The sequence below is a fragment of the Ascaphus truei genome, chromosome 3 (genome assembly GCF_040206685.1).
Source record: "Ascaphus truei isolate aAscTru1 chromosome 3, aAscTru1.hap1, whole genome shotgun sequence".
NCBI lineage: Eukaryota > Metazoa > Chordata > Amphibia > Anura > Ascaphidae > Ascaphus > Ascaphus truei.
Genome location: NC_134485.1, coordinates 426,412,769 through 426,427,645, shown reverse-complemented (window position 1 = coordinate 426,427,645; position 14,877 = coordinate 426,412,769). Strand labels below are relative to the sequence as shown.

General features: G+C 55.0%; 1 protein-coding gene across 1 annotated transcript in view; it reads left to right on the top strand.

The window, feature by feature from the left end:
• The window catches only part of INPPL1 (inositol polyphosphate phosphatase like 1), a 163,130-nt gene that overhangs the window by 88,081 nt on the left and 60,172 nt on the right, over nt 1–14,877 (top strand). The window contains exon 13 of the mRNA XM_075592799.1: nt 1,273–1,390. Coding sequence (XP_075448914.1) covers nt 1,273–1,390 — 118 coding nt within the window. The remainder of the gene's footprint in view (nt 1–1,272; nt 1,391–14,877) is intronic.

Here is a 14,877-nt window from a genome sequence, read left to right as displayed (position 1 = left end):
CTGTAGGGTGGGTTTAATAAGATGGGCTGTAGGGTGAGTTTAATGAGATTGGATGTAGGGTGAGTTTAATAAGATGGGCTGTAGGGTGGGTTTAATGAGATGGGTTGCAGGGTTGGGTTTAATAAGCTGGGCTGTAGGGTGGGCTGGTCTGTAGGGTGGGTTTAATAAGATGGGCTATAGGGTGGGTTTAATGAGATGGGATGTAGGGTGGGTTTAATGAGATGGGCTGTAGGGTGGGTTTAATGAGATGGGCTGTAGGGTGGGTTTAATAAGATGGGCTGTAGGGTGGGTTTAATGAGATGGGCTGTAGGGTGGGTTTAATGAGATGGGCTGTAGGGTGGGTTTAATAAGATGGGCTGTAGGGTGGGTTTAATAAAATGGGCTGTAGGGTGGGTTTAATGAGATGGGATGTAGGGTGGGTTTAATGAGATGGGCTGTAGGGTGGGTTTAATAAGATGGGTTGCAGGGTTGGGTTTAATAAGCTGGGCTGTAGGGTGGGTTTAATAAGCTGGGCTGTAGTGTGGGCTGGTCTGTAGGGTGGGTTTAATAAGATGGGCTGTAGGGTGGGTTTAATGAGATGGGCTGTAGGGTGGGTTTAATAAGATGGGCTGTAGGGTGGGTTTAATGAGATGGGATGTAGGGTGAGTTTAATAAGATGGGCTGTAGGGTGGGTTTAATAAGATGGGCTGTAGGGTGGGTTTAATGAGATGGGGTGTAGGCTGGGTTTAATAAGATGGGCTATAGGGTGGGTTTAATAAGATGGGCTGTAGGGTGAGTTTATGTAGCGTGTGCTGTGTGTAGCGTGCTGGCATGTGTACTGTGTGTAGCATGCTGGCGTGTGCTGTGTGTAGCGTGCTGGCATGTGTACTGTGTGTAGCGTGCTGGCGCTTGCCTTGTGTAGCGTGCTGGTGTGTGTGCTGTGTGTAGCATGCTGATGTGTGTACTGTGTGTAGCGTGCTGGTGTGTGTGCCGTGTGTAGCGTGCTGGCATGTGCCCTGTGTAGCGTGCGTACTGTGTGTAGCGTGCTGGCGTGTGCTGTGTGTAGCGTGCTGGCGTGTGTAGCGTGCTGGCGTGTGCCCTGTGTAGCGTGCGTACTGTGTGTAGCGTGCTGGCGTGTGCCCTGTGTAGCGTGCTGGCGTGTGCCCTGTGTAGCGTGCGTACTGTGTGTAGCATGCTGGCGTGTGCCGTGTGTAGCGTGCTGGCGTGTGCCGTGTGTAGCGTGCCGTGTGTAGCGTGCAGTGATGGCGAGCCCTGTATCTCGTTTATGCAAAGGTCGCCATGCAGTCCTTGTGGAACATTAAAATTGCGGTGCTGGTCCGACCCGAACATGAGAACCGGATCACCCACATCAGCACCTCCAGCGTCAAGACCGGGATCGCCAACACTTTAGGTAACAGGGAGGGGGATGGAGGGGGGGGACACAGGAGGCTCGGATTTAACCCTTTCTCTGACAGAGGGGCCTGTAACTCATTGCCACGTTGTTCCTGATCCGTTTGTACTGGTTCTGGGAGACCACTGAGGCTTTCAGCACATTAATAATATTTATTTGTTTTTCTATATAGCGCTGACCATGTACGCAGTGCTGTACATGGGACTTTGCAGGCACGAGTACTCCCTGCCCACCAATGAGCTCTAATGTTGGTGCTTGAGGCACAGGGAGAGAACGTGACTTGCCCACGGTTACAAGGAGCTGACTCCAGGAATTAAACCAGCGCCACCCACTTCAAAGGCAGTGACACTACTGAGGCTCTCCGTCAGCCCTCTTGTTTGGGTGTGTAACCCCCAGTGTGCAGGCGCTTCAGTTGCTATTTGTCAAGCACGTGTGAGCGGCGAGTGCCAACTGACTGCGCCAAGGCGGAGAGCGCTTGCTGACTGCACGAAGGCGCAATCGGCACTTGTCGACTGCTCGTGCACGAACTGGCGTGTGCCGGGTGCTCATGCGCATGTGTGATCGGAGCTTGCTAGTGGGCGCTCGCCAAGGGGATCCAAAAACCGGGACAGCACCCGAAAACTGTCCCGGCTAACCGGGCATCTGGTCACCCTATTTAAAGAGGACCCGCTCCACAAAAATATACACGTTGTAAACGGACATTATGTATGAACGGTTATCTCTGGCGTGCAGACATCGGGTGTGGACGGTTTTCCCTGGCGTGCAGACATCTGTTATGGATGGTTATCCCTGGCGTGCAGACATCGAGTATGGACGGTTTTCCCTGGCGTGCAGACATCGAGTATGGACGGTTTTCCCTGGAGTGCATACATCGGGTATGGACGGTTATCCCTGGCATGCAGACATCGGGTATGGACGGTTATTCCTGGCGTGCAGACATCGGGTATGGAGGGTTATCCCTGGGGTGCAGACATCGGGTATGGACTGTTATCCCTGGCGTGCAGACATCGGGTATGGACGGTTATCCCTGGCGTGCAGGCATCGGGTATGGAGGGTTATCCCTGGGGTGCAGACATCGGGTATGGATGGTTATCTCTGGCGTGCAGACATAGGTAAGGAAGGTTATCCCTGGCATGCAGACATCGGGTATGGATGGTTATCCCTGGCGTGCAGACATCGGGTATGGATGGTTATCCCTGGCGTGCACACATCGGGTATGGACGGTTATCCCTGGCGTGCAGACATCGGGTATGGACGGTTATCCCTGGCGTGCAGGCATCGGGTATGGATGGTTATGCCTGGGGTGCAGACATCGGGTATGGACGGTTATCCCTGGCGTGCAGACATCGGGTATGGACGGTTATCCCTGGCGTGCAGGCATCGGGTATGGATGGTTATGCCTGGGGTGCAGACATCGGGTATGGACGGTTATCCCTGGCATGCAGACATCGGGTATGGATGTTATCCCTGGCATGCAGACATCGGGTATGGACGGTTATCCCTGGCATGCAGACATCGGGTATGGATGTTACCCCTGGCATGCAGACATCGGGTATGGACGGTTATCCCTGGCGTGCAGGCATCGGGTATGGACGGTTATCCCTGGCATGCAGGCATCGGGTATGGACGGTTATCCCTGGCATGCAGGCATCGGGTATGGATGGTTATCCCTGGGGTGCAGACATCGGTTATGGACGGTTATCCCTGGCGTGCAGACATCGCGTATGGACGGTTATCCCTGGCATGCAGGCATCGGATATGGATGGTTATCCCTGGCATGCAGACATCGGGTATGGACGGTTATCTTTGGCGTGCAGACATCGGGTATGGACGGTTATCTCTGGCGTGCAGACATGGGGTGTGGACGGTTATCTCTGGCGTGCAGACATCGGGTATGGACGGTTATCCCTGGCGTGCAGACATCGGGTAAGGACGGTTATCCCTGGCGTGCAGACATCGGGTATGGACGGTTATCCCTGGCATGCAGACATCGGGTATGGATGTTACCCCTGGCATGCAGACATCGGGTATGGACGGTTATCCCTGGCGTGCAGGCATCGGGTATGGACGGTTATCCCTGGCATGCAGGCATCGGGTATGGATGGTTATCCCTGGCATGCAGGCATCGGGTATGGACGGTTATCCCTGGCATGCAGGCATCGGGTATGGATGGTTATCCCTGGGGTGCAGACATCGGGTATGGACGGTTATCCCTGGCGTGCAGACATCGCGTATGGACGGTTATCCCTGGCATGCAGGCATCGGATATGGATGGTTATCCCTGGCATGCAGGCATCGGGTATGGACGGTTATCTTTGGCGTGCAGACATCGGGTATGGACGGTTATCTCTGGCGTGCAGACATGGGGTGTGGACGGTTATCTCTGGCGTGCAGACATCGGGTATGGACGGTTATCCCTGGCGTGCAGACATCGGGTAAGGACGGTTATCCCTGGCGTGCAGACATCGGGTATGGACGGTTATCCCTGGCGTGCAGACATCGGGTATGGATGGTTATCCCTGGGGTGAAGACATCGGGTATGGACGGTTATCCCTGGGGTGCAGACATAGGGTATGGACGGTTATCTCTGGTGTACAGGCATCGGGTATGGACGGTTATCCCTGGGGTGCAGGCATCGGGTATGGATGGTTATCCCTGGGTTGCAGATATCGGGTATGGGCGGTTATCCCTGGCGTGCAGACATCGGGTATGGGCGGTTATCCCTGGCGTGCAGACATCGGGTATGAACGGTTATCCCTGGCGTGCAGACATCGGGTATGGATGGTTATCCCTGGCGTGCAGGCATTGGGTATGGACTGTTATCCCTGGCGTGCAGACATCGGGTATGGACGGTTATCCCTGGCGTGCAGGCATCGGGTATGGAGGGTTATCCCTGGGGTGCAGACATCGGGTATAGATGGTTATCTCTGGCGTGCAGACATAGGTAAGGAATGTTATCCCTGGCATGCAGACATCGGGTATGGATGGTTATCCCTGGCGTGCAGACATCGGGTATGGATGGTTATCCCTGGCGTGCAGACATCGGGTATGGACGGTTATCCCTGGCGTGCAGACATCGGGTATGGACGGTTATCCCTGGCGTGCAGGCATCGGATATGGACGGTTATCCCTGGCGTGCAGACATCGGGTAAGGACGGTTATCCCTGGCATGCAGACATCGGGTATGGATGTTACCCCTGGCATGCAGACATCGGGTATGGATGTTACCCCTGGCATGCAGGCATCGGGTATGGACGGTTATCCCTGGCATGCAGGCATCGGGTATGGACGGTTATCCCTGGCATGCAGGCATCGGGTATGGACGGTTATCCCTGGCATGCAGGCATCGGGTATGGATGGTTATCCCTGGGGTGCAGACATCGGGTATGGACGGTTATCCCTGGCGTGCAGACATCGCGTATGGACGGTTATCCCTGGCATGCAGGCATCGGATATGGATGGTTATCCCTGGCATGCAGGCATCGGGTATGGACGGTTATCTTTGGCGTGCAGACATCGGGTATGGACGGTTATCTCTGGCGTGCAGACATGGGGTGTGGACGGTTATCTCTGGCGTGCAGACATCGGGTATGGACGGTTATCCCTGGCGTGCAGACATCGGGTAAGGACGGTTATCCCTGGCGTGCAGACATCGGGTATGGACGGTTATCCCTGGCGTGCAGACATCGGGTATGGATGGTTATCCCTGGGGTGAAGACATCGCGTATGGACGGTTATCCCTGGGGTGCAGACATCGGGTATGGACGGTTATCTCTGGTGTACAGGCATCGGGTATGGACGGTTATCCCTGGGGTGCAGGCATCGGGTATGGATGGTTATCCCTGGGTTGCAGATATCGGGTATGGGCGGTTATCCCTGGCGTGCAGACATCGGGTATGGGCGGTTATCCCTGGCGTGCAGACATCGGGTATGAACGGTTATCCCTGGCGTGCGGACATCTGGTATGGACGGTTATCCCTGGCGTGCAGACATCGGGTATGGACGGTTATCCCTGGCGTGCAGACATCGGGTATGGATGGTTATCCCTGGCGTGCAGGCATTGGGTATGGACTGTTATCCCTGGCGTGCAGACATCGGGTATGGACGGTTATCCCTGGCGTGCAGGCATCGGGTATGGAGGGTTATCCCTGGGGTGCAGACATCGGGTATAGATGGTTATCTCTGGCGTGCAGACATAGGTAAGGAATGTTATCCCTGGCATGCAGACATCGGGTATGGATGGTTATCCCTGGCGTGCAGACATCGGGTATGGATGGTTATCCCTGGCGTGCAGACATCGGGTATGGACGGTTATCCCTGGCGTGCAGGCATCGGATATGGACGGTTATCCCTGGCATGCAGACATCGGGTATGGATGTTATCCCTGGCATGCAGACATCGGGTATGGATGGTTATCCCTGGGTTGCAGACATCGGGTATGGACGGTTATCCCTGGCATGCAGACATCGGGTATTGATGTTACCCCTGGCATGCAGACATCGGGTATGGACAGTTATCCCTGGCGTGCAGGCATCGGGTATGGACGGTTATCCCTGGCGTGCAGGCATCGGATATGGACGGTTATCCCTGGCATGCAGACATCGGATATGGACGGTTATCCCTGGCATGCAGACATCGGGTATGGATGGTTATCCCTGGGTTGCAGACATCGGGTATGGACGGTTATCCCTGGCATGCAGACATCGGGTATTGATGTTACCCCTGGCATGCAGACATCGGGTATGGACGGTTATCCCTGGCGTGCAGGCATCGGGTATGGACGGTTATCCCTGGCATGCAGGCATCGGGTATGGACGGTTATCCTTGGCATGCAGGCATCGGGTATGGACGGTTATCCCTGGGGTGCAGAGATCGGGTATGGACGGTTATCCCTGGCGTGCAGACATCGCGTATGGACGGTTATCCCTGGCATGCAGGCATCGGATATGGATGGTTATCCCTGGCATGCAGGCATCGGGTATGGACGGTTATCCCTGGCATGCAGGCATCGGGTATGGACGGTTATCTTTGGCGTGCAGACATCGGGTATGGACGGTTATCCCTGGCGTGCAGAAATCGAGTATGGACTGTTATCCCTGGCATGCAGACATCGGGTATGGACGGTTATCCCTGGCGTGCAGATATCGGGTATGGACTGTTATCCCTGGCATGCAGACATCGGGTATGGACGGTTATCCCTGGCATGCAGACATCGGGTATGGATGTTATCCCTGGCATGCAGACATCGGGTATGGACGGTTATCCCTGGCGTGCAGACATCGGGTGTGGACTGTTATCCCTGGCATGCAGACATCGGGTATGGACGGTTATCCCTGGCGTGCAGATATCGGGTATGGACTGTTATCCCTGGCATGCAGACATCGGGTATGGACGGTTATCCCTGGCATGCAGGCATCGGGTATGGACGGTTATCCCTGGTGTGCAGGCATCGGGTATGGATGGTTATCCCTGGGGTGCAGACATCGGGTATGGACGGTTATCCCTGGCGTGCAGACATCGCGTATGGACGGTTATCCCTGGCGTGCAGGCATCCGGTATGGACGGTTATCCCTGGGGTGCAGACATCGGGTATGGACGGTTATCCCTGGCGTGCAGGCATCCGGTATGGACGGTTATCCCTGGCGTGCAGGCATCGGGTATGGACGGTTATCTTTGGCGTGCAGACATCGGGTATGGACGGTTATCCCTGGCTTGCAGACATCGGGTATGGACGGTTATCCCTGGCGTGCAGGCATCGGGTATGGATGGTTATCCCTGGCATGCAGGCATCGGGTATGGATGGTTATCCCTGGGGTGCAGACATCGGGTATGGACGGTTATCCCTGGCGTGCAGGCATCGGGTATGGATGGTTATCCCTGGCGTGCAGGCATCGGGTATGGATGGTTATCCCTGGGGTGCAGACATCGGGTATGGACGGTTATCCCTGGGGTGCAGACATTGGGTATGGACGGTTATCCCTGGCGTGCAGGCATCGGGTATGGACGGTTATCTCTGGCATACAGGCATCGGGTATGGACGGTTATCCCTGGCGTGGAGGCATCGGGTATGGACGGTTATCTCTGGCGTGCGGACATCGGGTATGGACGGTTATCCCTAGCATGCAGGCATCGGGTATGGACGGTTATCCCTGAAGATGAAACTGGGGTAAACGGTCCCCCCAAAATGACCAGCGCTGCAGAGTATGCAATCCAACAGTATATAGTATATTACTTTTGCAAATATATCCGGATATTGAGGAGTCAAAGCAGTGATACGTATGAGCGAAGCTTGTGGTAATCAACTTGAACCCCTAGTGAGGGAAGTGGCCTAGCGAAGGAGAAGGGATGACCGGGGGAGGTCTCTCAACCAGCACCGGACCCCTATGTATACCACCGTCCCGCATATATATATACAGTGTTCGACAAACCTATACATTTGCTCGCCCCGGGCGAGTGGATTTAACATCGTGGTGAGCTCCTATTGGCCCAAGCAGCACACGTGTGGTACTAGGTGGCGAGTAGATTTTTTTGTTCGGCGAGTAGATTTTTTGGTGATTTGTCTACCACTGTATCTTAATATATAAAATCGAATGGTTAGTGAGGTTAGTGCTATCTGCGGTGAATCTCATTGGTCCGTGACTGTCATTGCCCAAGAGGTACGCCCGGTGAATCTCATTGGTCCAAGAGGTACGCCCCACTGTGACATCACCTCCTTCACTCTCACACACTTGCAGTCACACCACACGGCCAGAACCTCTGACGACTCCTTGGTAAGTTGACATGTCACACTCTCACCCCCCACACTCACACACAACCCCCCACACTCTCACCCCCCACACTCACACACAACCCCCCACACTCACACACAACCCCCCACACTCACACCCCCCACACTCACACACAACCCCCCACACTCTCACCCCCCACACTCACACACAACCCCCCACACTCACACCCCCCACACTCACTCGCCCCCCACACTCACACACAACCCTGTACACACAGTCACCCCCTCACACTCACACTCACTCAGTGTCACTCACCCCCCACACTCACACACAACCCCCCACACACAACCCTGTACACACAGTCACCCCCTCACACTCAGTGTCACTGAACACTGTACACACACCCACTGTCACACACCCACTGTCACCCCACACACACTCAGTGTCACTCACCCCCCACACACACACTCAGTGTCACTCACCCCCCACACTCACACACAACCCCCCACACTCACACACAACCCTGTACACACAGTCACCCCCTCACACTCAGTGTCACTTAACACTGTACACACACTCACTGTCACACACACACTGTCACCCCTGTGCACACACACACACATCTTACACACATCTTACACATTACACACATTTACAATTCTCCCTCCGCAACGACAATCGCCCATTACCTTCATTCTCCCTCCGCAACGACCCGCTCATATTACAGCGGACCTTACACCGCCCGCTCTCTGCCCACCTCATATATGGGCGCCTCTCCCTCCGCAACGACAATCCTCTAAACCGCACATATTACAGCGGCCCATTACCCTTACTAAACTGCCGCCCATTACCTTCATTCTCCCTCCGCCACGAACCGCTCATATTACAGCGCCCGTTACACCGCCCGCTCTCTGCCCACCTCATATATGCCCGCCGCCGCGCACATTACACCGCCCGCACGCGTCCATTAACTCGCGCGCACATTACACCGGCCTGTGCAAATACCCCTATAAACCGCCACCCACAACGCACTCTTTCTACATTTTTACTAATGCCCCACAAACTCTGGTACTAATTCAAATGTATTTCTCTTTCTACAATGCCGTGCACCTACAGTACGCAGTGTAAATTCTATTTGTAAAATGGCCGACACACTTAACATTCTACATCATTCACACATCAACTACATTAATTTACCAAACTTTTGCCTTTACAACTACTCAATACAAAGATTTGCCTCTACAAACACATGGACGCCGCTCACCGCCTACTCTTTATCAACTTCAATTTCTTCTCAAACTACTCACTTACAATTACAATAAATTTCTATCACTACAATGCCGTACGTTTGGCGTGCACCTACGCAGTGTCAATTAAATGTCTAAAATGGCCGACACTAATTTTCTTTTCCTATTATCCATTTATACCATCTTTTCATTTATTTTCTCTTTATTTCATAGCCGCTATAATACATTTTCTTTACACTTTGCTAATGTATTTTTTTTATCCATTCTTATAATTTAGTCCTTTATTTATTTTTTTCCATAGCCGCTATATCATTATTTATTCCTTTCTTTATTTTTTTGCATAGCCGCTATATCATACTTTCACTTTTACTCAACTTTCCTTCATTCACACATCGCCACACATATTACATTAATACATTCAACATAATTCACACATCAACTACATACATTTAAATCTTCCAATGCCCTCCGCACGCCAATCTCTGGATGCGCTCCGCAGAAACTTTTTTTTTTCAACATTTATTTTTTCTGCCAAAATGTAAAACTTTATTAACACAAATTTCTACAAACATTTTACATCTACCAATGACCTCCGAACGGCGCTCCGAATTTCTACAATGGCGTGCACCTACGCAGTGTCAATTCAATTTATAAAATGGCCGACACACTACATTTCTTTTACTATTATCCATTTATATTATATTTTGTTTTATTTTCTTTCTTTCATAGCCGCTATAATACTTTTTATTTACATTACCCCCGCTTTGCTAATTTTTTTTTTATCCATTCTTATAATTTCTTCCTTGCCGCTATATCATACTTTCATTTTTAATCAACTTTGATTCATTCACACATCACCACACATATTACATTCATACATTCAACATTATTCACACTTCAACTACATACATTTCAATCTTCCAATGCCCTCCGCACGCCAATCTCTGGATGCGCTCCGCACACACCACTTTCACCAACAACTCATTTCAAACATATTTTTTTTTTTTTTCTGACAACATTTTTAACTTTATTAACAAACATTTGTACAAACATTTGACATCTAACAATGCCCTCCGAACGCCAATCTCTGGATGCTCTACGCTCGCAAACTTTTATTTTAAAATATTCTTTTTATTTGTACCAACATTTTTTTCTTTATTAAATGCTCTTTTTAACTACTTTTAATAAAAATACATCATATTTACTCTTCTTTACTGCTATTTCACAACACCCACCCACCCTTCCTCTTTCCACACACCCCCACCCTTCCTCTTCCCACACACCCCCACCCACCCACCCTTCCTCTTCCCACACACCCCCACCCACCCACCCTTCCTCTTCCCACACACCCCCACCCACCCACCCTTCCTCTCCCACACACCCCCACCCACCCACCCTTCCTCTCCCACACACCCCCACCCACCCTTCCTCTTCCCACACACCCCCACCCACCCACCCTTCCTCTTCCCACACACCCCCACCACCCACCCTTCCTCTTCCCACACACCCCCACCCACCCACCCTCCTCTTCCCACACACCCCCACCCACCCACCCTTCCCTTCCCACACACCCCCACCACCCACCCTTCCTCTCCCACACACCCCCACCCACCCACCCTCTCTTCCCACACCCCCCCCACCCACCCACCCTCCTCTCCCACACACCCCCACCCACCCACCCTTCCTCTTCCCACACACCCCCACCCACCCACCCTTCCCTTCCCACACACCCCCACCCCACCCACCCTCCTCTCCCACACACCCCCACCCACCCACCCTCCTCTCCCACACACCCCCACCCACCCACACCTCCTCTCCCACACCCCCCACCCACCCACCCTCCTCTCCCACACACCCCCACCCACCCACCCTTCCTCTTCCCACACACCCCCACCCACCCACCCTTCCTCTTCCCACACAACCCCCACCCACCCACCCTTCCACACCCCCCCCCCACCCACCCACCCTTCCTCTTCCCACACACCCCCACCCACCCACCCTCCTCTCCCACACACCCCCACCCACCCACCCCTTCCTCTTCCCACACACCCCCACCCACCCACCCTTCCCTTCCCCACACAACCCTCCTCTCCCACACACCCCCCACCCACCCTTCCCTCCCACACACCCCCCACCCACCCCCCTCCTCCCACACAACCCCCACCCACCCTCCTCTTCCACACACCCCCCACCCACCCACCCTCCTCTTCCCACACACCCCCCCCCACCCACCCTCCCTCCCACACACCCCCACCCACCCACCCTTCCCCTCCCACACACCCCCACCCACCCACCCTCCCTCCCACACACCCCCACCCACCCACCCTTCCCTCCCACAACACCCCCACCCACCCACCCAACCCTCCCACACACCCCCACCCACCCACCCTCCCTCCCACACACCCCCACCCACCCACCCTCCTCCCACACACCCCCCACCCACCCACCCCCCTCCCACACACCCCCCCCCACCCACCCTCCCTCCCACACACCCCCACCCACCCACCCTCCTCTCCCACACACCCCCACCCACCCACCCTCCTCTCCCACACACCCCCACCCCACCCACCCTCCTCCCACACAACCCCCACCCACCCACCCACCCTCCCACACACCCCCACCCACCCACCCTCCTCTCCCACCCCACCCACCCACCCTTCCTCTTCCCACACACCCCCACCCACCCACCCTTCCTCTTCCCACACACCCCCACCCACCCACCCTTCCTCTTCCCACACACCCCCACCCACCCACCCTTCCTCTTCCCACAACCCCACCCACCCACCCTTCCGCTTCCCACACACACCCACCCACCCACCCTTCCTCTTCCCACACACACCCACCCACCCACCCTTCCTCTTCCCACACACCCACCCTTCCTCTTCCCACACACCCCCACCCCACCCACCCTTCCTCTTCCCACACACCCCCACCCACCCACCCTTCCTCTTCCCACACACCCCCACCCACCCACCCTTCCTCTTCCCACACACCCCACCCACCCACCCTTCCTCTTCCCACACACCCCACCCACCCACCCTTCCTCTTCCCACACACCCCACCCACCCACCCTTCCTCTCCCACACACACCACCCACCCTCCTCTTCCCACACACCCTCCTCTTCCCACAACCCCACCCACCCACCCTTCCTCTTCCCACACACCCACCCTTCCTCTTCCCACACATCCACCCTTCCTCTTCCCACACACCCTTCCTCTTCCCACAACCCCACCCACCCACCCTTCATCTTCCCACACACCCACACACCCACCCTTCCTCTTCCCACACACCCACCCTTCCTCTTCCCACACACCCACCCACTCACCCTTCCTCTTCCACACACCCACCCACACACCCACCCACCCTTCCTCTTCCCACACACCCACCCACCTTCCTCTTCCCACACACCCACCCTTCCTCTTCCCACACACCCTTCCTCTTCCCACACACCCACCCACCCTTCCTCTTCCCACACACCCTTCCTCTTCCCACACACCCACCCACCCTTCCTCATTCCACACACCCACCCACCCACCCTTCCTCTTCCCACACACCCACCCACCCTTCCTCTTCCCACACACCCACCCACCCTTCCTCTTCCCACACACCCACCCACCCTTCCTCTTCCCACACACCCACCCTTCCTCTTCCCACACACCCTTCCTCTTCCCACAACCCCACCCACCCACCCTTCCTCTTCCCACACCCCCACCCACCCACCCTTCCTCTTCCCACACACCCACCCACCCACCCTTCCTCTTCCCACACACCCTTCCTCTTCCCACACACCCACCCTTCCTCTTCCCACACACCCTTCCTCTTCCCACAACCCCACCCACCCACCCTTCCTCTTCCCACACACCCACCCACCCACCCTTCCTCTTCCCACACACCCACCCACCCACCCTTCCTCTTCCCACCCACCCACCCACCCTTCCTCTTCCCACACACCCACCCTTCCTCTTCCCACACACCCTTCCTCTTCCCACAACCCCACCCAACCACCCTTCCTCTTCCCACACACCCACCCACCCTTCCTCTTCCCACACACCCACCCACCCACCCTTCCTCTTCCCACACACCCACCCACCCACCCTTCCTCTTCCCACACACCCACCCACCCACCCTTCCTCTTCCCACACACCCACCCACCCACCCTTCCTCTTCCCACACACCCACCCACCCACCCTTCCTCTTCCCACACACCCACCCACCCACCCTTCCTCTTCCCACACACCCTTCCTCTTCCCACACACCCACCCTTCCTCTTCCCACACACCCTTCCTCTTCCCACACACCCACCCACCCTTCCTCTTCCCACACACCCTTCCTCTTCCCACACACCCACCCACCCTTCCTCTTCCCACACACCCTTCCTCTTCCCACACACCCACCCACCCTTCCTCTTCCCACACACCCTTCCTCTTCCCACACACCCACCCACCCTTCCTCTTCCCACACACCCACCCACCCTTCCTCTTCCCACACACCCACCCACCCTTCCTCTTCCCACACACCCACCCACCCTTCCTCTTCCCACACACCCACCCACCCTTCCTCTTCCCACCCACCCTTCCTTTTCCCACACACCCACCCACCCTTCCTCTTCCCACCCACCCTTCCTCTTCCCACACACCCACCCACCCTTCCTCTTCCCACACACCCACTCACCCTTCCTCTTCCCACACACCCACCCTTCATTTATGTTCCCACACCCCCACCCAACCACCCTTCCTCTTCACACACCCCCACCCAAGCACCCTTACTCTTCACACACCCCCACCCACCCACCCTTACTCTTCCCACATCCCCCACACACCCACCTTTACTCTTCACACACCCCCACCCACCCACCCTTGCTCTTCACACCCCCCCACCCACCCACCCTTGCTCTTCACACACCCCCACCCACCCACCCTTGCTCTTCACACACCCCCACCCACCCACCCTTGCTCTTCACACACCCCCACCCACCCTTGCTCTTCACACCCACCCAGCCTTACTCTTCACACCCACCCACCCTTACTCTTCCCACACCACCACCCACCCACCCACCCTTCCTCTTCCCACCCACCCACCCTTCATTTATGTTCCCACACCCCCACCCACCCACCCTTCCTCTTCCCACACCCCCACCCACCCACCCTTCCTCTTCCCACACCCCCACCCACCCACCCTTCCTCTTCCCACACCCCCACCCACCCTTTCTCTTAGCACACCCCCACCCACACCCTTGCATTTCATAACAACAATCATTTATTACTATACCAATTATTATCACATGGACTCTTACATATGTTTATTACAAATGTATATACCAGTTTTTATTCTTCATCAACGACAATAAAATATTTTTACAAATTTTATATATTAATCTTTCTTTTCATTCTATTTCATTCATATACTTTTTATTACAAACAACATTATTTTTTATTTTATCCATTCACATTCCGGGCAACGCCGGGTCTATCAGCTAGTATATATATATATATATATATATATATATATATA